Raw genomic sequence first — 26590 nt, forward strand, 5'->3', positions numbered from 1 at the left:
TTGCCCATTGGTCTTCATTAATTCCTGCAAGGATAAGGTTGTTCCTTGTTACTGGTGAGGTCCAGCAGCATTCTAGCTCTCCTCAGTCCTCCACTTGCTTCTTCTTTTTCCTTGTTGGACATTATTTGTCAATGTTTGGGGGAACCACATGGGATCAAGGCTTGAACCTGGGCTTGATGTCTGCAAACATATGCCATGTGCTCAGCTCATTGATCTATCTCGTCAGCCTCCGCTGGCATCTTGTTAATAGAAACGTAGCTTTGCCTCATTTCTACTCTTCATGTGTCTCCACAACCATTGGGGTGTAGGTCATGTTTTTATTCCTTGACTACGGTCGAATCACAACTTTTCACAAAGCTTCCTCTGACCTTATTCTCTTGAGGAATGGAGTGGGTGCCTCATTATTGTCTGGTGGGGTACAAACTACTCACTGCTCTTCCCTGACTATGCAAAGAGAACAGACTTGGGGTGGAGCTTTCCCCACCCCCCTCAAATGGATATTAAATGTATTTGCTTGCTTAATAATAGTCTTGGCAGGGGCTGGAGTGATAGCATAGCGGGTAGGGTATTTGCCTTGCACGTGGCTGACCCGGGTTCAAATCCCAGCATCCCATATGGTACCCTGAGCACTGCCAGGAGTAATTCCTGAGTGCAGAGCCAGTAGTAACCCCTGTGCATCGCCAGGTGTGACCCAAAAACCAAAAAAAAAAAAATAATAGTCTTGGCAAAAATTAGTTAACCAATGCTGAGATAATTGCAATGTGATGCTAATTGAAAACAATCACACTAACTTGATATAAATTAGTTTACACAAAAATGAAATCTTCAATATTGGGAGAAAATGTAAAATTTTTTTGGATTAATTAGTCATATCTGTTGGTTTTCAGATCACTAAGCCTCATCTCAAAGACTAGAATATATTTGGTAATAGAAACGGCCCCCACCCCACCAACCCCAAATCACCAAGTGTTTGCTAGACTAAATTTTGTTTCAAGTGCATGTTTGTGTTTAAGTGTGAGTATAATTTCCTCTGCTTTCTCCTTCCCACACTTGGTGGTGCTCACGGCTTACTCCTGGCTCTATGCTCAGGATTATTCTTGGCTCTGTGCTCAGGGATCACTTCTGGCAGGGCACAAAGAACCATATGTGGTGCCAAGGTTGAAACCTGGGCTGGCCACATGTAAGGCAAGCACCCTGCCTTCCTTACTATCTTTCCAGCCCTTTATGCTTCATTTACTTTTTGTTTGGGTTTTTTTGCCACACCCAGTGGTGCTCAGGGATTAATCTTGTCTCTACCTGCAGAGATCACTCTTGCAGGGCTCAAGAGACCATATGGGATGCTGATGATTGAACCTGGGTCAGGCCCATCCAAGACAAGAGCCATACTTGTTGTACTATTGCTTTGGTCCCACCCTTATGATTCTTTTGGTTTCACCCTTATTATTATTATTATAATAATAGTATGTTATATATAATGCTCGGGACTTTAGTTCTACCTATTGAGAGGAATAGGGTATTTATGTCATCTCCAATTTCTTAGAAATTGAATTGTGGACTTTGAATACATTTTTTTTTCTTTTTGGGTCACACCTGGCGATGCACAGGGGTTACTCCTGGCTTTACACTCAGGAATTACTCTGGCAGTGCTCAGGGGACCATATGGGATGCTGGGAATCGAACCCGGGTCGGGTCGGCCGCGTGCAAGGCAAACGCCCTACCCACTGTGCTATTGCTCCAGCCCCCTTTGAATACATTTTTAAGATAGAGTCTAAAGAAGCCTACAGTAGATCGGAGATAATATCATATGAGTGAAACACAGAAATTGATGAAGCTAAAGGTTTCAGCCTATTCAATAGAAAAAAGAAGCTGGTTTCAAATGAAATTTAGAAGACTGGAATTACATTTTTGGGAGGGAAGTTGCTATTGTACTTAGAGTTCTGCTTCAAGAAAGTTAAGTTAGAGATGCTCACTGGACACTTTGCTGGAAATATTAAAAATTCAAGAGGACACATTAATGTTAAGTTCAGGGGAGAGGTCTGGGGAAATAATAATTTCTCCAGCATGTGCATGATATATAGATACTTGAGCGGGGATAAGATTACCATTATAGGAAGTACAGATAACAGAACAAAGGTGTGTAATGATTGAGTTGTGGAAAAATTATATATTATAAAATATATATACATTCCCTTCTTCTCTAACTGGAATGTATATTATATATATAATGTATTATATGTAATACAAATAATGTATTATATGTAATATACATTCCAGTTGGAGAAAAATGTACATATGTAATGCATTACATATATAATATATTATATGTAATACAAATAATGTATTACATGTAATGTCCATTCCAGTTGGAGAAGAAGAGGGATCCATACCTGACAGTGCTTAAGGAATCATATGTGGTGGTGCAGGGATTTAAACGGCTTTCATGGCTATAGTACAAGCAAGGCAAATGCTTTAGTCTCTACATTATCTTTCCAGTCTTTTAATAAAAGTTAGGGAAGGGTAGAGTAATGAGCAATGGTGACTAAGAAGAAAAGAGCAGCTAATGAGATGGGATTGAAACAAAGAATTCAAGTGTGGAAAGTGTTTCCCTTTTAACGTGATCATAATTTTATGGCTGCACTACATGTTTCATAATTGTTTCCCATTTCAAACTCTAACTCTGGGTTGGGCTCTCTCTGATGGTCTTTCTCTCTCCCCACCCTTTTTCTCTTTCTGTATTTGGACTTTTTGGTGCTGGCTTATTTCATGCAGAGGGCTTATCTGCATGATCTTTGTTCAGATGAAAAAAACTCATTGTATGATTAGCAAATATGACCGGAAAAACATGGTGTGGGTATTTTTATGGAAAAAATTGAAAAATATTTTATTTTTAAATAGTATGCTTTTATTTATTTTATTAGTTTCTTTTAGTATTTGTTACCCACTCTTCTATATATCTGGCCCTGATAAAAATTGAAAACTTTAAACTTTACTTAGTGGTTTTTTAATTGATGGTGTAATGTTAATATTGGTTTGATTTTGTATTTGGGCCACACCCAACTGTGCTCAGGGCTTACTCTTGACTCTGTGCTCAGGGACCACTCCTGGTGGTGCTTAGAGTATCAAAAGGGGTGCCAGGCATCGAAATTTGGAAAGCAAATGCCCTACTTGCCTCACTATCTCTCTGGCCTTAATAAACTTATTCCTGTTTTAAACAACCTGGGTGTTTATGATGCTGAATAGTGACAGGCACCAATTTCCACCTCTTTATCTTTTTTAGTTATATTTCTAATTCTATAGTAAACCTTCATAACTTCTAAATTAGTGATTTCTATATACTGTGGTCTATTTTTGGTATCTATTAGATCTCCATTTGGAAAGAATTCTCAATTTCATATTATCAAGAATTTTTTAGATATGACTATTTTTTGTTCCCAGATTGTATTATAATAGACCCAAACCCTGCCCCAACAAAAACAATGGAAACTTGAAGGGTAGGATATGCCCTTCATTGATGTAACCACTTCGTCAATTCTGCACAGGTACTAACTGAATGAGACCGCATTTCAAAAGTTAAAATAGGCATACTATTGAAAATGGACAAAGATCAGTATTAAACAAGGATAACTGTTCTTGCTCCAAAGAAAATGCAAGTGAACAGTAATTAAAGACTCCATCTAGGGGATGGAGCCATAGCACAGCGGGTAGGGTGCTTACCTTGCACGCGGCAGATCCCGGTTGGATCCCCAGCATCCCATATGGTCCCCCAAGCACCACCAGGAATAATTCCTGAGTGCAGAGCCAGGAGTAACCCCTGAGCATCGCCAGGTGTGACCCAAATAGCCAAAAGAAAAAAAAATAGAAAAAAGACTCCAACTTCCTTCTTCTCAAAAGCATAATAATAATAATAATAATAATAATAATAATAATAATTTTTGTTTGTATTTTTGGCTGAACAGGGATCACTCCCAGAGATGCTAGTTGGAGATTAAACCTTGTTCTCCTGCGTGTAAATTCCAGTCTGTTATCTCTCTAGCCTCTTACATTTATAATTTCTGTAATCTCTCAGCCCCCTTGGCCTTTACCCTGTCTCCCAATGTTAAGAGATGTCATTCATGGCATGTCTAATGTTAAACCAGGTAATGTTAGACTTGACAGAAAATAAGAAAATAAAAAAATAATACCAGGCTCTCTGAAAAGACTTTTGAAGATTATCATGCAGATCCTGGACATCATGTTTGTTGTCAATTTTTAAAAAAACCATACAGGAGCCAGCAGTTAGGGTATTTGCATTGTATACATGTGACACAGGTATAATCCTTGGCATCTCATACAGTCCCCCAAGCACCATCAGGAGTAATTCCTGAGCGCAGAGTCAGGAGAAACTCCTCAGCATCACCAGGTGTGACCCAAAAAAAGTCAAAAAAAGAAAACAACCCCCCAAAAAACCCAAAGACCTCCCAAAACCAAAAAGCCAAACCCCCACAAAATAAAAACAAACAAACAAACAAATAACATACAACATACCATTATACTCCAAGTATTCATTAAGTACTGACTCCAGCAGGGACTACCCTAAAACATTACTTTCTTTTCCTCCCTATGACAATACATTTCTTCTTACTTTCCCAATCAACCCTATATAATCCTGAGAGTAAGATTAAACACCCAAGTCAAGTTTGATAACAATAAGGGCAGTTTGTTCTTAGTTTTTCTTTACCCCAAAAGATACCTTTTACCTTTACCTAAGTTTGTAGATAAGACAGAGTGCCTAGGGGATCCAGTCCATGAAGGAATTTTATTTTCATTCCAGCAGCCACTGGTCTGGAACACTCACCCTTCCTTAAATAAAAAAGAAGTAGCTTCCCTGTTCCCTGTTGCTTTAAAAAAAATGTATTCTTGCAACTGTGACATGGGACAGTTGCTTTGAGGCCATGAATTCACCATCTTCCAATATTTAACTTGTTGCCAATTAAGCTGTTTCTCCATCCAGTGATATGGACTGGAACAATAGCACAGCCGGTAGGGCACTTCCTTGCGCGTGGCCCATCTGGGTTCGATTCCTCTGTCCCTCTTGGAGAGCCCGGCAAGCTACTGAGAGTATCCCACCTGCATGGAAGAATCTGGCAAGCTACCTACCCATAGCGTATTCGATATACCAAAAACAGTAACAAGTCTCACAATGGAGATGTTACTGGTGCCCACTCCAGCAAATCAATGAACAATGAGACAACAGTGCTACAGTGCTCCATCTAGCGGAGTTTAGATTGGCCCTCCAAGGGCAGTGGAACCATATCTCTGAAGATCTCTAGCACTTGAAAGCAAAGAAGGTTCCTAATCAAAAGTGGTCTTCTAAAGCTGCCAAGCATTGTCTTAAAAGACTTCAGAATTGGAGAGATTTTTAGGGAATATACTCTTCATCACACTATCACACTTCAAGTAAACGAACTTCTTTTTAGAAGCAGAAGTGATTGTACAGCTGGTAGGATGTTTGTCTTGCATGTGGCGTACCTGTGTTTGATCCCTGGTAGGGTTTTTGCCTTGTATGCAGTAAATCCAGTTCAATTGTTGGCATCCCAGAAAGTTCCCCAAGCAACACCAGGAGTAATTTCCTGTGTGCAGAGTCAGTGCTCCCCTGAGCATTGCCAGGTATGACTCAAAAAAGCAAAAACAAAACAAAGCAAAACAAAACAAAAAAAAAAACAAACAAAAACCCAACCCCAAACATAACCAACCAAAACACCAAAACCCCACAAAACAAAAATAAACAAAACACAACATACCATCATTCTACAAGTATTCATTAAGTACTGACTCCACATGAATCCGGGCACCCCAAATAGTTCCCTAAGGCCTGCTAGGAGTGATCCTTGAGCATAGCTGGGTGTGAACCAAAAGCAGAAACAAAAAAATCCCCCCAAAACTCCTTTGTTATTTTTCTCCTGTAATTTTTACATGATAGCGGCAAAAAAACTATTATTTCTGGTAATTTCATCATTATTTTTTATGGGGTGAAATCAGTACCTCACATGCTACGCACTTTTTACCACTTGGGCTACGAATAGTTCTTACTGGTAATTTTGATCAACACTCCAATACTTTGATTCATTTCTGTAACAGCTAAGTGTTTAGAAGCTGCTATCTAAAATTACACAGGACAAACTGCAAAACCAGTGGGGCACTAACTAACAAAATGTTAGTTAAGCCCGGTCTCAGTTTCCAAATTGGTGTAGTAAATTGGGACTATTCTTCATAGTTTACAAGATAGGGAATGGGAATGTTTAAAAGAAACAGAACTGAAAGCTTCCTGCGCTACAATCTTAGTACGATCAAGGCTTAACACCAAGTAAATCCAGAGTGAAAAAAGAGGCAAACATAGAAAATGTCTTTCATGTCCAAACTTTCAGTGGGAAAGGAGCCTCCTCCGTCCGCAAAGGCAAATCACCCGAACAGCAGGGACACAGGCTGGGGAGGAGAAGCCGCGCGCCTGGTCCCGCCCACCAAACGCCCGCCCCGTGCCTGACGTCATCGCAGCTTGCAGTTCCGCTTCCGGTTCCACACGTTTTTCTCTCTCTTCCGGTCCGGCTTGAAAGATGGCGTCCCGCAAGGAAGGCACGGGCTCCACTGCCGCCTCCTCTACCTCCACCACCAGCGCGGTGGGAAAAGGCAAAGGCAAAGGCGGCACCGGCGATTCGTCCGTGAAGCAAGTGCAGATCGATGGCCTGGTGAGTAGTGGGCGTCCGTGGCCGCGGGCCCACGTGCTGGAGCGCGGCTTCCTGCCTGGCCCTTCCGGACGCGCTCCCTGGCCGCCTTCTTCCCGGGCTTCCGGAGACCTGCAGTCCTCCTCGCACCTCTACTTTCTGGCGGGGAGGCGTGACGGCCTGCTCTGCCTTTCGGCGGCGGGGAAATTGAGGGCGGCGGTTAGGGGACCGAGGCCAGAGGTGTATCCTACCTAGACTTCTGAGGGTGCGTGTCTGGGGATGCCTGGGGTAGGGGAGGTGGCGGACGACTTTCCTGGGAGGCAGGCAGGTAGGTGACAGATGTGCAGAAGGCCAGGACTCTGAGACTTCCGCAGAGGGAGAGTCAAGCTAACTTGCTGGACGCCCTGCCAGGATCTGACACCTGTAGCTAACCAGGTGGCGTGTGCTTTCCGATCAGTCTTGAGCATAGTTGAAATCAACACCTGCAGTGTTGGCCTTTCCTCCGCCTGCGAGGGCCTTCCCTTTGCCCCTTTCTGCTCTACAATTGACGACAATTAAGTAGATTTTTAAAAAGCCAGCCTTCCCCCCCCCCCCAGCCTCTTTTCTTTCTTTCTTTCTTTTTCTTTTTTTTCCCTTTTGGGTCACACCCGGTGATGCACAGGGGTTAACTCCTGGCTCTGCACTCAGGAATCACCCCTGGCCGTGCTCAGGGGACCATATGGGATGCTGGGAATCAAACCCGGGTCGTTCGCGTGCAAGGCAAATGCCCTACCCGCTGTGCTATTGCTCCAACCCCCCAGCCTCTTTTCTTGGGTGTGAATCTCTGCTCCAGAATGAGCTGGATGATAGCGGGCATGCCACGCAATTTCTTTATGCTCTATCTTTCTGATTTGAGTTGTTTGGTTCCAGGGTTTGAATGGACTTACTATGTGTCATTAGCAGTAGCAGCGCCTGGGTCCTTGTAAGCTCCTTGACCTCAGCTACTGCTGCTGTTTGTGGTGCTTATTGTAGTAGATGCCTTAGGTCCTCTGCCACCCTTGCTTATGACTTTAAATATTACTTCTATTATGGTAAGTCCTAGATTTAAAATTCTGGCAAGCCACTTCGGAATACTGCCTGCTCACGATTTGACTGTGGTAAAGGCACCTGAAATTTAACAGGTGCGCAATAAAATGGTTATTTTTTTTTTCCTCTCCTTTGTCTCTCCGTGTTGGTCTTAACTCAGTCTGTCCCCTTCTAGCAGATGGAAATGGCCTCACTCTTCCCACCTACCCATTTGAACACAGACAGCTCAGCAGTGTTAACTTGTTTCAGCAAATTCTGTTCCACCTTCAAAATCTATTGAATCGAGATACTGTCATCAGTAAACACTTAGAATAAAATACAAACTTATTACTGTGCTCATAAGAGATCTACTACTCTCTTCTCTTCCAAACCCAGACGTGGTCCTCTATGTTCAGGGGCCATTCCTGAGTCTATGTCAGAAGTGACCCCTGTTAGTGCTCTAGGGACCATTCGTGGTGTGGGTATTGAACTGGGTCAGACATATGCAAGACAAGTGCCTTATTTCCTTTTTATCTCTCTGACCTTTCCTCTACCCTCTTTATCATCTGGGTGTGGGTTTAAATGTCACCATCTTAAGAAAGATTTTGCCTTAAAAGTTGCTCCTTCCCCATCATGATGCTGTGGGGACCATTTAGTGCAGGAAGTTGAACCTGCCCACTTTGATCCTGAACATGCTTACCATTCTTAACCATGTTATCATTCTTTTTTTTTTTTTTTTGGTTCTCTTTTGTTTATTGTCTCGATGTCTTTTGGTTGAGGTCCTTCTACACATGCTCAGTGGGTTTGCACACATACTCGCTCATAAGGGTGTTATACTCTTGGCCCTGGTGTTCGAATAGCTTTTATGTGGTGCTTGGACACACCTGGGGTGTGGTGTGCTGGATATAGGATACCTGGTTTTATTCTAGAATCCCAAACAGCCATCTGGATCAGATTCAGGGCATGAGGATATTGCTATCAAACTTCTGGTCTCTGCCTGCAATGGTGAAATGCCTTTCACCATTGAGGTATTCTCAGGGACCTGCCTCTTGCCATTCTTGTTTTATTCTACCTTCCATTATTATAGCTGTTTACACATAAAAAGTAAATAGAGGTTAGTTTTTATTATGTCACGTGCTCTTCAGAATATCGTAAGTATTTTAAGCTATTGAGGCCACATAACAACTCTGTTGTAAAAATCGTTTTCACTTGTTTTACAAAGGAGAAAACTCAGCTACATGTAGATTGTGTTACTTAATCTCATGATGTGGGGGGGAAATAAACATGCTCATAAAATAATCCAGTGTTCTTGATCAAGCATCAGGTGTATTTTCTAGAATTTAGCTCTCGAAATTCAAAATAGGTAAGAAAGCTAAAAAGACAATATCTTTTTTAATGATGGTTCAAGTTACAGGTCTTTTTTTTTTTTTTAATTTTACAGTGGTGTGCAAGTGATACATATTCAGTAGAGTCTGTACTTAGTATTTGATCTTCTCCCCAGGCTGTTGCTATGTAGCACATTATTTTTAGGATGCTGAGCAACTGTATTGACTGACAGCTCCTGGTCAGTCACAAGATTCTGAGGGTAAACCACCAGTAGTTAGCAGATGAATATAAGATATTCAGTATATCTCATGAGATATTAAACACTCATAAAATAAACTTCATTTCTGATGATTTTGCACAACTCTGGGCTAGTATTGTAAAGATTGGTTAGGCAAGCTGTGATGTTCAATATTTAGGTGTATTAGATGAGGTTTTGTTTTGGGGACACCCAGCAGTGCTTAGGAGTTACTCCAGGCTCTACACTCACCATCAGGAATCACTCCTGATGGTGCTTGGAGGACCATATGAGATGCCGGGGATTGAACCTGGATCTGCTGCATGTAAGGCAAACACGGTATGTGCTGTGCATTTGGTCTGACTCCTTAGATGAGTTTTTGAGTCTTCTTTTGCGGGGGGGGGGGGGTAATGAGGAAGGATCTAGAGGAAATTCGACTAAGAGGTGCTCAGGGGCTGTCCCAGGCACTGTATACCTAGACTGAACCCTTGGGTATAGGTGGTGCTTAGGGGACCGTCTATGATGCTGGGGATCAGACCGATGTTCAGTACATGCAAAGCAAGAGTTTTAACCACTGTGCTATATCACTGGCCCTGAGGTTTTGACTTTGTGTTTTTTCTACTTACGGTTTTTGGGGACTTAATCCCATCACAAGGTGATGAAAAGCAGGCCGATCTCTTTAATCGGTTACATTTCAGAAGGTTTGTAGTTGAAAGAGATAATTGAAGTATTTTCAAGTTTGGGGGAAAAAAGATGGTCTGCACAGGTTATGATTCTGAGGAATTAACATTGGAGAAACCTGGGAGTGTATTAAGGAGGGTTGCAAGTATATTAATTACTGGTAGATATTCTTCTAATTAAGGTCGTTTATTTGCCTTTTAGGAAGGCAAACCTCAACCTAAGCCTAAACCTTTCTGACATTTTTATTTTATGATGCCTGAAGGATTTGGATAGCCTCACAGAAATCTTGGGCATTGCTCCTAAAGTCTGAAGGCCTGTTGACATTTTTTTGCCTTTTTCAAAAAACATTTTGACATTGTTTTAATATTTGTGGCATCGTCACCAGCAATGACAAGCTGCATCAATATTGTTTCTCTTAAGTGCCTTGGGAATAATTTAAAGAAATCCACATCATATTATTTCTGTTGGATATGATTTAATATATCAGTATCTCTGGCTGGGCCTTTTAATTTCTTTCTGCTGTTGGGACCAGAGTGATAGTACAGCAGATAGGGCATTTGCCTTGCATGCTGCAGACCTGGGCTTGATCTTATATGATCATCTTATATGGTCACCTGAGCCCGATAGGAGTGATTCTTTTTCAGTAGTTGATATTAAATTTGATCATTGCAGGTTGAAGGGATTCCAAATTTACTCTACCTACTAAAAAGGAGTATAATGAAAATTCTTAGCTTTAACTATAGGTGATCTTGCTAGATGAACTGTAGCACTGTAGTACTGTCATCCAGTTGCTCATCGATTTGTTCAAGCGGTCACCAGTAATGTCTCCATTGTGAAACTTGTTGTTACTGTTTTTGGCATATTGAATATGCCATGGGTAGCTTGCCAGGCTCTGCCATGTGGGCAGGATACTCTGGGTAGCTTGCCGGGCTCTCCGAGGGGGACAGAGGAATCGAACCCGGGTCGGCCATGTGCAAGGCAAATGCCCTACCCGCTGTGCTACTTATTACTCCAGTCTGGCTAGATGAACTAGTATGATTATTTCCTAAATGCTTATTTTTATATTAGAGGTATGTGCATAGTAGGCATTTTATATCAGATTATTGGATTCTTTTGCTTTCTAGTCACAGTTAGCTAGTTTTCTAGTCACAGATAGCCTATTTGTACACACACATATGATAATCTATAATTATGAATTCAGATGTGCTCAATATTTTGAATTTCCTGAGTTTTGGAAGCACTTTCTGGACTTCCCCAGATCTCAATTCTCATACTGGGGGAAAACACCTTTGCAAAACATTAGACTTTGAAGAGGGTCTCTTATTGTTTTTTATTTTTATGGTCAAATATCCTTATTGAAACAGTATCAATGATACTATAAATCATGAACATTAATAATAAAGTAAAAACAACTCATGTTTTCATTTTGCTTAACCAAGTCAGCTATAGTTTTCTTAGATAAAGCTTCTGATTTTAGCACTTAGAAGAAAATGTGGTTGTGTTTGCTTTTCCCTTGAAGTTATTTCATAATGTATTTTTTTAGGGGGGTCACACCCGCGATGCACAGGGGTTACTCCTGGCTCTGCACTCAGGAATTACCCCTGGTGGTGCCTGGGGGACCATATTGGGATGCTGGGAATCGAACCCGGGTTGGCTGTGTGTAAGGCAAATGCCCTACCTGCTGTGCTATTGCTCCAGCCCCTCATAATTTAAGTTTTGTAAAATCTTAAGTTATGGTTCTTGTTATTATTTCATCTGGCATGGTATGAGAAAGTATACTTAAAGAAGTAATGACTGTTTTTTCTATAAATTACTGTTTGTCACATATTCTATAATATGGTTATAGCCTAGAAAATGAGATTTACTAGCAAAGTGCAGTGTTAGTTACACACTCATTTACTTGATGGTAGTCTAATACTTCTTTTATCAACACTGTAAACACTGAAATGGAGAGTGGTATTTATGCCTTAATAGTATTGTTTTTTTTTTTAGAAGTACTGCTTTTATTCAGTAAAAATAAAACCATGCCCACACAAAAGATAAAAGGTCAATTTAGCAAATTAGTAGTAGCAGTATTTAGTGAAGGTATTGGTTTCAAACTCTGAGAGGGAGTATTAGTTATTTTTAGTATAAAATTTTAGTGATTTCCTCTCCCCCCAAAAATAATAATGAACATAGTCCCTGGTCATAATGATTGCTGTCATTAATATCACGTTTTTACTGTTCTTATTTCTTTGGTAATCAAACTCAGGGCCTGACATATACAAGGCAAGTGCTCTACCACTGAGCTACATCACCAGCTCTGTGAAAATTTTCTTTTCTCATTATCTTCTATCCCTGGCCCCAGCTAGTTTCACTAGTTTTAACAGGTAGTAAAACACTAGTTTTAACAGGTGTTTACCCTTGGAGGGAAAGAGTGTGTTAAAACCTGATTCTCTAAAAGATGAAGAGGTATACATTGTAAGAAAAGCTTAGAAAAATAACCCTCCCTACACACAGTACAACAAAGATTACATCAGTTTGTAGATTCATAGCATGAGGGTGGTTTGCTTTTACCATTACACGTGCTTTTATCATCATAGATTTGGGGTTTCCTTGCAGTGTTCAGGGCTTACTACTGGCTCTGTGCTCAGGGATCACTTCTAGCAGGTTCAGGGGACCATGCAGGGTTGTGGGTATAGAACCAGGGCTGGCCATGTGCAAGGCCAACACTCGTGCCTGCTGTACTATCTGCCCACCCTCGACCCTCCTTTAAAAAAATAGTGTTTTCTTGTGCATTAGTTGAAGTTAATGGACTAAAGATTTTACTCTTTTTTTTTTTTTTTTTTGCAGGGGTTGAGGGGCACACAAATAGGGGCATTTCTGGTGAGAGCTTGGGAGTCTGTGCAGTGTTGGTGGTCAGACCTAGACTGGCATGCAAAGCATGTGCTCAGCCCTTCGCTTATTTTCTGTGGTCTGGGATTATGGTTCTTAATTTTTTTTAAAATCATTTTAAGCTTGTCATCTAGAGCATCTCATATACACTGCATTGGGATGATGTTTCTTGACATCATCGTCAACCAAAAGTTAGAATTAAAAAAAATTTTAACCTTTACACCTACTCCCCAGAACACAAGAACAGTAATTCAATAGAACATATGTACATCTCTGTTCATTGCAGCGTTTAGTACTGTTGCCAAGATAACAGATACAGCCCTAATGCTCGACTAAGGGATGAATGGATCATGGAGTTGTGGTACGTATGCACAGTATATGCTCTACTGCTGTGAAAAAGGACAAAACCACTTCATTAGCTGCTGCATGGATGGAAGTAGAAGATATTGTTGAGTGAAGTGAGTAGGAAAGGGATAGATGCAGAATGATCTCTTGTAAGGGAGTGAGAAATGGCCAAAGCAACAGAACTGGAAGTTGCTCCACAGAGCAGCCTGGGAGGGTGGAGGAGGAATTGAACTCAGAAGGACCGTGGGATCTTGGTGGAGAAAGGGGATACTGTAGTGGCCAGTGTGACGCTGGAATGATGCATGCATGGAACCATCGACAGTGTTGTAAGTCACAGTATCTCAGTCAAGATAAAAAAAAAACCTTAACCTTAACAACTTTTTATTAATTTGTGGTTTTATTTTGGGGTGAGGGGGCATATTCCTGGTTCTGTGCTAAAGAGAGCCATGTGATTCTGATTGTCAAACCCAGATCTTCTACATGCAGAACATGCACTCGGCCTTTTGAACTATTTGCCTGAGACCTTCCTCCCCGGCCCCCACCTTTTAAATGTAAACATTTACTTTCTTCACCTTTGGTTTTTTTTTTTTAATTTTTGATTTTCTTTACAATAATTCAATTCAATAAATATGTCTGTACATTAGTCATATTATCATCTGCCCATGTTATCTTTGTTCCTTAGGATTTCCTTTGAGTTCTCTTAAAATCACTCTCGTTTTTTCAGCTTAATAACTGTTGCCAATACTATTTCTTTCTATTCTTTCTTTTTTTCCCTTGCTTTTGGGGTCTTATCCGGCATTATTCCTGGCTCTGCACTCAACAATTACCCCTGGCAGAGCTTGGGGGCTATGTGGGATGCTGGGAATCAGACCCCTGTCTGCCATGTGTAAGGCAGATACCTTATCTAGTGTATATCACTCTGGCTCCCAATACTAATTTTTTTTTAAACTATTTTTTGACTTATAACAGATTTCATTGTTTTATTTCAGTAACAAACAGTGTAATTGAATAAATAATGAGCTTGGTTTAAGGGTAGTCTTTTAGCATTTAAGACCCAAATCCTTTCCTTGCAGATAGAATAAAACATTTCTTTGACATTTTGTTTAGAATATATATCTTTAATTTTGCTCTAAAGGACACCTTAAGGAGAAAGGTGTCTTCTTGTTTTTTTGTTTGTTTGTTTTTTGCTTTTTGGGTCACACCTGACGATGCACAGGGCTTACTCCTGGCTCTGTACTCAGGAATTACCCCCTGGCAGTGCTCAGGGGACCATATGGGATGCTGGGAATCAAACCCAGGTTAGCCTCTGTGCTATTGCTTCAGCCCTGAAAGGTGTCTTCTTAGGATTACTATCATACACCTTTTTTTGGAGTGTGTGTTTGGGACATTCCTCAGGGCTTACTCCTGACCTATACTCAGGGGTCACTTAGAGGACCATATGGGGTGCTGGGGATATAACCCAGATTGGCCACATGCAGGGCAAGTGCCTTGCCTACGGTACTATTTCTCTGGCCCTCATAAACTTTTTTTTTAAAAATGTCATTTTAAAAAATATTGAATCACTGAGAAACACATTTCCAAAGTTGTTCTTGATTGGGTTTCAGTCATAGGGTGTTCCAATACTCATCTCTTCACTTGTGTACATTTTCCACCATCAATGTCCCCAGTTGCCCTCCTACCACCACACCTGTCCTCCACCCTTTCCCAGCCGGACTCGATGGCAGGCACTTTTCTTTCTCTCTCTTCCTTCTGTACGTGATATCAGTAGAGATACTGAAAGGTTATCATGTGCATCCCTTTACGTACTCGCAGCACTCAATTCTTGTCAAAGGAGTGATCATTTCCAACTATCATTGTCAAGTGGTTCCTTCTCTGTCCTAAGCCCCCCTCCTCGACATGTGGCAAGCTTCTGACAGTGGACCAGTCCTGGCCCTTGTTTCTACTGTCCTTGGATATTAGTCTTATATTATGGTTTTATTTTTTGGGTTTTTTTTTTTTATCCCACAAATGAGTGCAATCAATCTATGTAATCACTCTCTCCTTCTGACTCATTTCAGTCAGCATGATACGCTCCACAGCTATCCATTTATAAGCAAATTTCATGATTTTGTTTTTCCTGTAGTGGCTTCATAATACTCCATTGTGTAGATCTACCATAGTTTTTAGTCATCTGTTCTCTGGCACTCCAGTTGTTTCCAGATTCTGGCTATTGGAAATCTTGCTGCAGTGAACATGGAAGTGCAGGCAGCATTTCCATTTTGATGTAAACCTGTTTCATTAGACATAGGCATTGCCTGGGTAATACATACACATGCATACAAATCAAAAGGTAAAGAAGAGTGAAAAATGGGGAAAAAAAACCCTCACTTCTGTTAATTTTTTATTATTTTAAATTTTTAACTGAGGCATTTTGATTTACAGTACTGTTAATGATAGGGAAAAAACCCTTTCATTTTGTTTTGTTTTGAGGCGCCACCTAGCTGTGATTAGGCTTACTTGTGGTTCTGTGCTTAGGGATCACTCATGGCAGGAATTGGGGGCCCATGTGGGGTGCTGGGGATCAAACTTAGGTCATCCACCAGTAAGGCAGTGCCCTGCCCATTGTACTGTCACTCTGACTCCCAAAACTTAATGAAATTATTTTGTGTGAAGTGTTGGGATTAAGCCCAGGGCATATGCTCTGCATTGAGCCACATCCTCAGCCAAATTCTTACTGTTATCCGTGTCGTCAACCAGTTTCTTCGCAGAGGCAGTTATTCTTGTTCACAGTTGCTTTCTGGATCTATTTTAGTAAGTGGTTTCTGATATCAAGGAATTGGAAGCAGTTTAATTGAAGTGCCGTCAGATCATCTAAGTAGTTTGCCTCTGTGGAATAAACTGAAAAATGTGTTCTGAAATAGTTCAACAGTGAAAGAATCTTTCTTTGTATTTTGTCTGTGTATGTGTTTGTGTGTGTGAAGAAATGAATTTTGCTCTACTAAAGACTTCTTAGCACATGTCACATGATAGGTACATGTGGAAAAATTTGCAGGTTGGTTGTATATATTGGTAAAGTATAGATTTAATGTTCTAAATTAAACATCTATCAGTTCACATTTAATTTTGATTATGCTTTTATAATTTGTATGTTTGCATCATTTTACTTTCCCGTGACTGATTTGAATGGGAGTGGTGCAATTCTGATGACGTTTTTGAGGGTATAGCGCCCTTTTCTGGACAGTTATTAGTTGATTTAATTATAAAAATGTGGATAGTCAATGAACATTAGGTCCAAGGGAATAATAATGAAATATGCTCTTTCAACTGAAATATTATAGATATTAAGAGTATTGGAGCATTGTAACTATTCCCTTATGTGCTAGGGGCAAAATATCTTTTTTTCCCCTATCAACTTACTTAAGTTTCCTTCACATCAAGACTTAACGGCAATGATTTAAATCCTATTTATTATTTGACTCAGTTGTGAAATGGAACCCCTATCCCACTTGAGCTATAAAATGTGTTAAATTTAAGACTAATGCTTTCTCTGCTTTTTGAATTTACATTTTGGCAATAACTACCTTCTTTGTGCAGTGTTAGAAAAAAATGATTGGGCTTAACCAAATAAGAAAGCTGCCAAGTTCACAGATCAGTCTGTGAAAGACGCCAGAATTAAATGAAAGTCTTGATATTGACTTTACAGAATATGCTAAGGGGAGATTCTGTGGCATTTTAGGTTTTTTGAGACTAAAATTCTTCTACAGCAATAGCTGTTTTTTGACAGAGATTGATGTGAGAAATTCAGACTGTAGCCCTTACCTCCCAGAATCTACAAAACCAACAAAGCCAACCAGGAATTCTACATCCTGCCTGATCTTTTTCCAGCAAGCCAGCAACTGGTGTTGTATGAGCCTTGCCTTTTTTGTTCCAGTCTTTAAAGAAACCTTTGCCTGGACCTAGACTTTATTTTAGCTAGGATAACAGTGCAATTAAAGAAAGTTGCATAGGTACAAATATACACAATGTTTTGTCAATTTAGTCTTTTGATTTTTGAATACAGATGAAAAGAGTTTTGTGCAGGGTCAGGGATATGACTCAGCCGTAGACATATACCTCGAGTGCATGAGGCTCTGGGCGGGATCCCTAGTATCACCTTGCTGTTGGGTATTATAAGAGCTAGCTCTAGGTCTAGATAACTGAGAAGTCTTAATGGAAGTTTAGTGTCAGGTAGTTCTCCCCCCCCCCCCCAAGTTATAGTTTATTTATTTTTTTGTCCTTTTGGGTCAGACTCAGAGATGCTCAGAGGTTACTCCTGGCTCAGCACTCATACGGAATGCTGGGGATCGAACCCAGGTCAGCCCTGTGTGTACTATTGCTCCGGCCCCAAGTTTACGTTTTAATACCCTGAAAAACTCTGAGGAATATGGTTGTAACAGTAGCTCACATTTACTGAGGATTTGCTAGGTGCTGTGTTGAGAATCCTTTTGGTAGGTTATTTTTTCACTTTGCAACAGTGCTGTGAGATAGGTACCTATTACCATGGGGAAAAGGTGAGTCTGGAATATGGAATAGGTAAGGTAGCGTCTTTGAGGACCCAGTACTGAAACTCAAACTTTGTTTTGGATGCTAGTACCGAGTCACTATGTTGTATGGTTTTTTTGTTTGCACAGATCAGTGAGTCACATTTGTGCACAGAAGAATTAATTTGAGTGATGGTGGTGGGGTTGTGGCTGGAGAGAGAGAACAGTAGGTAATTTAGCTTTTGCACATGGCAGACATGGGTTCAGTCCTGGTCACCGCTTGTGATCCTCCAAGTTTGTCAGCAGTGACCCCTGAGCTCAGGGCCAGGAGTAAGCCCCAAACATGGGTGTGGCCCCAAAGCAAAATAATTGGGGGGTAAGGGAAGAATTAACTTTTTTTTTTTTTTTGCCCTGGCTCTGCACTCAGGAATTACCCCTGGCGGTGCTCAGGGGACCATATGGGATGCTGGGAATTGAACCCGGGTCAGCCACGTGCAAGGCAAACACCCTACCCACTCTGCTATCACTCCAGCCCCAATTTTTTTTTTGTTTTTGTTTTTGAGTCACACCTGGCGATGCACAGGGGTTACTCCTGGCTCTGCACTCAGCAGGAATTACTCCTGGCGGTGCTCAGGGGACCATATGGGATGCTGGGATTTGAACCCGGGTCGGCTGCATGCAAGGCAAATGCCCTACCTGCTATGCTATCACTCCAGCCCCACCAGCCCCAATTTTTAAGCTTTTATTGCATTCTATTTTTCAAAAAAAATTTTTAACAAGGAAAATGAAGATTAGTTGTATAGTTATCAGGTACTTTACCTGTGTTTCTTAACCAGGCGCTGTATAGTGCCCTGGGATATTCCAGGGGAACCACAGGTGAAAATTGTGTAGATGGGAAGTCACAGAATGAGATGAGGCATCCAGCCCCTGAATGGCTCACAGGAAGGAAGCAAGGTTTGGAGGGCGCCACAATTGGAAAAGAGGTTGAGAAACACTGTGCTAGGCAACAGATGGATTAAATTAGCAAACCGGGGTTGGCATGTTGTAAATTCAGTGAAGCTCACTGATTTGGCAAATAATTCCATTTTCTTTCTATAGAACTTGTATTCAAAAGGGAATTCTTGGTGTTGAAATAAATTTTATTAATTAATTAATTTATTTATTCAATTTTATTTATTTTTTTACTTTTTTACTTTTTTGGGTCACACCCAGCTCTGCGCTCAGGATTTACACCTGGCGGTGCTTGGGGAACCATATGGGATTCTGGGGATTGAACCTGGGTCAGCTGCTTGCATGCAAGGCAATCGCCCTACCTGCTGTACTATTGCTCCGGCCCCAAAATACGTTTTTTGACCCTCTTAAAAATTACAATGCCTATAAATAGAATCAACTACTGAAATAGTAATTTTGACCTTAGCCGAAGCATCTAGGTGGTTTTTGAATGGAAGCAGCAAGAGGTGCTTGGGCTAGGGACTGGCTGGCCATAGAGTTGGGGTTTACACCGGTTGGCGTGGGATACTTTGACTGACCTAAAATGAAATTTGATTATAAAGTCATAAGGTTTAACTCCTGGAGTTGAAAGAGAGCTGTCCACCTGCTTGGTGTTAGATTCTATAAATCACATTAATGGAAAGGGCGGGTACAGTGTGTGCCTGCTTACTGGTCGGCATTAGGTAGCACAGGGTGGTGGTGCGGGTCTTAGAAGCTGTTAGAGCAGTGTGGTTTTGCTTTCATAGCCAAGTGTGTGATCCCTGGCCTTGCGTTTTCTTTGCCTTTTAATTTTTTTTCACTTTTCCAGTAAGTGCATTTTGTTTTTTGGTTAAAATATGGTCCTTGATGGACTGAAAAGAATGCTTTTACTACTAATAGCTTGATAAACACTGATCTAAACAGTTCTCACATATAGCGTCTTTTTATGGCCCATGTCCAATAATATTTACTAGAATGATCTAACATCTAAAATATTACTGTGAGCAATAAATATCAGTAGGTTTAAAAATATTTTTATTTAGGAAATATGAGAGAGAAGAGAGAAACCCAAGGAACTAAAAAAATAAATGACACACTTCAGGTCAGGATGTAGGCAATGGTAGCATGGAGTGCACTAGATTTGTCTCTTTTTGGGGCCACACAGTCGTCTTGGGGGCTATACCCATCTCTGCTAGGGGGAAGGACATGGTGCTGGGATTGAATTTGGATCAGCTGATGCAAGGCAAATGCTTTAACCCCTGTACTATCTTTTCAGCCTAGATTTATTATTAGTTTAGGTTACAGTTTCTTTTCTTTTTCTTTTTTTCGGCTTTTTCAGTCACACCCAGCAATGGACAGGGGTTACTCTTGGCTTTGCACTTAGGAATTACCCCTGGCAGTGCTCAGGGGACCATATGGTATGCTGGGAATCGAACCTGGGTGCAAGGCAAATGCCCTACCTGCTCTACTATTCTCCAGCCCCTAGGGTACAGTTTCAGCATTTCTTTATCTGTGAGCAATTAAAAAAAATGAGCAAGTATGTATGTATGTCTTTATGTACACTATATGAATTATGGTTGCTGAGCATTGCCTATGAATTTTGCTTTAGAAAGGCTTAACAGAACTTACTCAAAACTATATCCGTCTTTGAGATTTCCAGAGATCCCTTTTACAGTCTGTTACAAGGACAGTGGGAAATAGGCTTTCTTGAGGATGTGTTGTCATGAGTTTGTGCAAAGTTTGAGAAATCGGTTTAGGTTTTCTTCCCTGGCTTTTTCCCACATTCCCTTCTCTGTGTTACTATTGTGCCGACTGGGTTTTGATACTGTTGTGATGACATGTATGGTTTTGTCTTTCACATACTTGGTGTGATCACAATAATTGGTGTGATCAATAATTGGAAGATGTTGTTCAAGGCAAATGCCTTAACCTGCTGCGCTGTCTCTCTGCTGCAGGTATTGTTTAATGAAGAGTTTGTAAATATTTTCACATAAATGCGAGGTGTAAGGTAGACTAGACCCCCTGCAGCCTTTATCATCTTCCCATACAACATCTTCCAATTATTGTTGTGTTTTCGAGAATGGGACGTTGATAAAAAAATAAGTGGCATTTGGATGACCATTCAGTTGCATTTGGGGGCAAGGGGGAGGTTTGGTGTCACACCCAGTGATGCCCAGGGATTACTCCTGGCTTTTTACTCAGGAATCACGTCTGGTGGTGCTCAGCCCTACCTGCTGTACTATCTTTTTGGCCCACAGTTGCATCTTTCAGTTACATCTTTTGAAATTCCTGCTTGCATGTTGTCAGGTTAGCGCCATTACTTTGCCCATTTTTCTTCATAGTACCTTTTACAATTGTGATCAGATTTTCTTATGTCATTCTAGCATAGTGATTCTTAAAGTGTGAGAATCCCCAACAGTTAAAAACAATTTTTTCCCCCAGTCAGGCTATTGTAGTTTACAGTAATATTAAACTCATATTGTAGGTGAAGAACACTAAACACATTTTGTGGATCTCTGTGGTGTAAAGTATTTTGAGAATAATTAAATATTGTCATTTTTGTCCATATTTTTGAGTATTAATGAAGGTTACCTAGATGCTACATGATTACCTGATATAAGAGATTGAATGCAGAAACATACAAAAATCCAAGTGTTCACACTTAACATTAATAAAAGGTGTCAAAGTGGAGTCAGAGATATAGCTTAAGAGACTGAGTGCATGCTCCGCATGCAGGAAACTCGGGCTAGATCCCCTGTCCCACCTGGTACCCTCAGCACCACTGAAAATAATGCCCAACACAGAGCAGTATCACCTAAGTACTTGGTGATACTGGATGTGGGGCTCCCCACAAAGATCAAAGCATAAGGCTACACAGTTCTTCTGTCCCTGTTATTTTTTGAAAATGTAAGTGTCCTATAAAAGTGTTAAAGAAATGACACTTGTGCCACAATAGAAAATTTGTTCTGGAAAATAAAATTATTTTTTTAAATGTAATTGTATGTCTGCTTGTAATTATTGTAGTTTAGAAACTATTAAAGTACATACATAAATTCTGCCCCAGTTATTTACTTCTTTAATTTTGGGCCACAACTGGCAGTGTTCAGGCTTAACACCTGGCTCTGTGCTCAAGGATCTCTCCTGGTGCTTGGCGAACCTTATGTGGTGTCAAGGATTGAACCAGGGGTGGCTGCATGCAAAGCAGGCACTCCACCTGCTCTACAGTCTGTCTGTCCCAGTGATTTTTAAATACTGGTAGCTCTTACGTAGCCTGAGATCTCTTCCTTTTTTTTTTTCCAAAATACCTTGAATCATTTTCATATACAGGACTAGCGTTACAGAGCTCATGAGCATGGGGGATCACTTGTGACTTATGAACTAAATGTAATGTCTTGAAAATTTTTTTTTTTTGGCTTTTTGGGTCACACCTGGCAATGATCAGGGGTTACTCCTGGCTCTGCACATAGGAATCACTCCTGGCAGTACTGGGGGGACCATATGGGATGCTGGGGATTGAACCCAGATCGGCTAAATGCTCCACTTACTGTACCATCTCTCCGGCCGTTAAAGAACTTTTTTTTTTTTTTTTTTTTTTTTTTTTTGCTTTTTGGGTCACACCTGGCGATGCACAGGGGTTACTCCTGGCTCTGCACTCAGGAATTACCCCTGGCCGTGCTCAGGGGACCATATGGGATGCTGGGATTTGAACCCGGGTTGGCTGCATGCAAGGCAAACGCCCTACCCGCTGTGCTATCTCTCCAGCCCCACGTTAAAGAACTTTTAAGGTTTTCTTTTTTGTATCTTTTCCTAAATATAGGGAGCATAACATCAACACAAAGTATGAATTGAAAATATCAGCATGGTTTTATTGCCTTTGGTTGGTTAGAGGGAGAGAAAATGTTAAGATCTGAATGGTAGGACTTTCGCAATGGAATGCACCCACTTCATGGCTCGTGAGAGGTGCTGCTCAAGTTAAGAACTGTATTCTTGCAGCAAATGATGACTTCTAGCCAGGGATGCATAACTTCTAGTGACAGGGCACAAATATTTTCTGCTCTTTGAATCTTTTGATGCCTGACCCTGACATACCGCATTGAACTTTCCTTGTTTCACAAAATGATTGCGTCTACAGCTGAGTTACGAAGGTTCTTTTCTAGACTCCTTACCATTGCGTCCTATCTGTCCTTGCTATTGTGAATAGAACTCTGACCAAAGCACTAAATTTACTTTCTGTGATAGAATTAAAAGTACTTTGGAGTAGAAGTTAGATTAATGTTTCGTTTTGGGGTAACTCCCCGTTTGCACGGGGGACCAGGTGGTTTGCATATGGAACCCAGGGCTCCTCTATGTAAAGCTGGAACATTAAGCTTTCTCCCAACCTGTGGAGTTGGAAGTCAGGTTTCACCTCTCACTTAATTTAAGCTTCTGTGTCTGATTTTTTGTTTCCTTTTCTCTAAAATGGGAAAAGATTACTGGCTTGATGAAGTGGGTATGAGGATTAAATGAGTGATTGGAAGTAACTGAAGTTGGTGGCCTGGGACACCTTGAGCACATCCAGGAGTGGTCCCTGTGCACAGAGCTAGGGATCACTGTATCTTGAGCACCCCCTCCCCCTCTCCTCCCCCCACAAAGTTTATTTTAAATGGCAAGATCATAAATCTTAGAATTGAGAATTGGTGGTCATCAAGGATTCCTTATGGAATGTTTCTAATCTGTACATCAAATCTTTGGCTATATATGTATATATATTATAGTCAAAAACTTCTATGCCATGGGGCTCGAGTGATAGCACATCGGGTAGGGCGTTTTTGCCTTGCATGCGGCCAACCCAGGTTCGATTCCCAGCATTCCATATGGTTCCCTGAGCGCCGCTAGGGGTAATTCCTGAGTGCAGAGCCAGGAGTGACCCCTGTGCATTGCTGGGTGTGACCCAAAAAGGAAAAAAAAACTTCTATGCCAGTTATTCAGATCAGGAATTTTCTTTTGACATCTAAATGATTCCTACTCTTAAATTTGAATGCAATTCCATTACATCCTTTTTTGAACTAAAGAATTGAGATTTTTTTTTAAATAAAATTTTTTATTTTATTAAATCACCGTGTGGAAGATTACAATGCTTTCAGGCTTAGGTCTCAGTTATACAATGCTGAAACAACCATCCCTTCACCAGTGCCCATATACCACCACCACCCAAAAAAAAAAAAGCCCACACAGTACACCTCCCATCCCGCCCCCCCCACCCCCTACCTTGTAACTGATAAGTTTCATTTTACATTCTGTTTACTTTGGTTACATTCAGTATTTCAACACAAACCTCACTATTGTTAGGAGTACACCACTAGATTCAGACCTACTGTGAAGACAAATAAGGTCACACAGCCGCAGTAGCGGCCGTGAGGTTTTGAATTTCTGTACTTTAACACTAAGTCCAGGGAGATTTCTTCTAGATATTGGATCATTGCAGGCTTGAAAACCCAATCTGTGGTCGTCTTAATATGGCGGACACCGCGCCCTTCATCCCCGGAGAGAAAGAGGCGAGAGAGAGAAATACTTTTCCTCTCCTGGGCGGGCACGGGGCCGAGGCTTAGTTCTCAGGCTGGAGACATTCTGCGAGGAGTTGCCCATGCTGAAAGAGGTTTTGCTGGGTCTGGATTCACACTTGTGCAGCTGCGGAGAGGACGCACATGCGTGCGGCCCCCAGGATCACATCTCGGCGGTCAAGAATTGAGATTTTTAGCATGTATGCAGGACATAATATGAGCATAAAATGGAGAATGGGTCAGAATGGGTTTGATGAAAACAGTAGATTTTCTTTAAAATGACAACGAAAGAAAACAGAGTGATAGTACAGTGGGTAAATCAGCTTGGTTTCAATCCCCTATACTCCATCGGGGCTCTTGAGCACAGCCAGAGGTGATTCCTGAGCGCAGAGTTAGGGGTCACTGTGCCTTGAGCACAGCCGGTGTGCCCCCTGCCCCACAATATTTTTAAAAATGTCAAGATCACAAATATTAGAGCTGGGAATTGGTAGTCATCAAGTATTTCCTAAGGGCTTTCTTATTTGGGACAGCTTTAAATGACAGAAGAGCTTTCTTCCTTAAAATTGAAATCTCCTTTTGAAATTGTCACCTCTAGTCCTTAGTTTGCTTTTCAAAATACGACTCATATAAGTGGAGGAACTGATGAATTTATTCTGTCTGCAATCGCTTTTCATATGGAAATTCTTACATGACCCTATAAAGGTAAACAAAGTCAGTACACATGTCAAATACCTATTAATTATAAGTCATAAATTTTTTTTATTTTTTTAATTTATTTTGGAGGGACTATACCCAGCAGTTTGCAGAAGTTACTCCTGGCTCATTGCTTCAGGGTTGCTCTCACGTGTTTGGGACCATGCAATGCTGAGGATTGAACATGAGAAGCTGGTATGCGTGCATCCCAGCCCGAGAATTTTATTTTAAAATGACCCCCACGTTCAATTACCTTCAGGTGGGATTGCGTGTGACCTAGTGTAAGAAGCTAGGCTCTAGTGCAAAGGTTTCTAAACTTAATTGACTTATCACATCCTTTTCAAAAAAATTTTTAAAAACCCAAATTAATCACTGCCCTCTTAGAAATCTGTCTTTAAACGACAAGCAGAACCTTCCCTGGTTGCAGTTGCAGCCAGTAGTACTAGCACTGCTGCTGTGGGTTGTATCAGTATCAAGTGGTGAGGGAGTGGGGCAGTATCAAACACTTTGGGAAATACCACTCTAGTGATTTGAGTGTGTTCTTTGTGCTGTCTTCCATGGAGAGAGGTTTGAATCCACTGAATTGTGAGTCACACAGCTTTAAGCTTACACTTACCCCATTCTTTATGTATTATTCCTATGAATTGTCTTTTGCAGAGAGTTGGATACTCTTGCATCTCCCGTCTCTCAGTTTGGTACTGTTTCTGGTCAGTTTTCTGTTTGGCCATTATAGAGAATGGAACACAGTGGTCAGTGATGCTGAGTGGCGTGTGATGATTCCTCTGGAGCACTGTGCTTCTGTACACCGTATAAATGTCATAGACTCCGGGTGGCTGTAGTGAACTGCTCTGCTGTTAGGTTACATTGCCACCCCGCCCCCACCGTACCTTTGAAATCCATTTGTAAAGTTAAGAAGTTTTGAGGTTAAGTGTTTTCTATCTAGTAAAGTGTTTTTTATCTTGAATTGCATGATGATTATTATTGCTGTGAGAACCATGCCTTTAAACAGTGCTGGGGACTGAACCATGTCTCTCACACTTGAGCTGCATCCATAACCCCTATTTTCAAAAATTCATTATTTCTGTTTTTTAAATTATAGAAAGTTAAGGTTATTTTGCCATGCTTTTTTTTTTTATTTTGGTGAATCCACGCCGAATTTTAGTTATCAAGACTTTGCCCTGTCTAGGGATCAGCTCTATAGGAATTAAGTCTAGAATTTGTCCTAAGAGCTACATTCAACTCATGTCTTCTAGAATCATTTTCCTTAATTTCAGCGGTTTAGTCATCTCAATAGGGCTAAGTGTCTGAATTTAGGTCATGTAGACAAGTTGGTGTGTTTATAGTAACTCAGTTTTGTCTCACTTTTTAACCATCTATATAATTTCTTCCTCCTCCTCCCTTTTTCATCCTTCTTTTCTGTTTTTGGGTTACACAAAGTCATGGTCAGGGCTTACTTCTGACTCTGTGCTCAGGGATCATTCTTGGTATTGCTCAGGAAGCGATCTGTGGTGCTGGGATTATACCCAGGTAAGGCAAGGCCCCTTACCCACTGTACTATCTCTGTTCTGCTTTTTTTTTTTTTTGTCTTTTTTTTTTCTGTTTGGGTCACACCTGGCAATCCACAGGGGTTATTCCTACTTCTGCACTCAGGAATTTCTCTTGTTGGTGCTCAGGGGACCATATGGG

At 41.0% G+C, this 26590-nt stretch overlaps 1 protein-coding gene across 1 annotated transcript in view; it reads left to right on the forward strand.

The window, feature by feature from the left end:
* Positions 1-6562: 6562 nt before the first annotated feature.
* Positions 6563-26590, forward strand: part of EIF3H (eukaryotic translation initiation factor 3 subunit H) — a 95513-nt gene continuing 75485 nt past the window's right edge. The window contains exon 1 of the mRNA XM_004607654.2: positions 6563-6722. Within this exon, the coding sequence (XP_004607711.1) occupies positions 6591-6722 (132 nt within the window). The 5' untranslated portion in view covers positions 6563-6590. The remainder of the gene's footprint in view (positions 6723-26590) is intronic.

This window comes from Sorex araneus, chromosome 2 (genome assembly GCF_027595985.1).
Source record: "Sorex araneus isolate mSorAra2 chromosome 2, mSorAra2.pri, whole genome shotgun sequence".
NCBI lineage: Eukaryota > Metazoa > Chordata > Mammalia > Eulipotyphla > Soricidae > Sorex > Sorex araneus.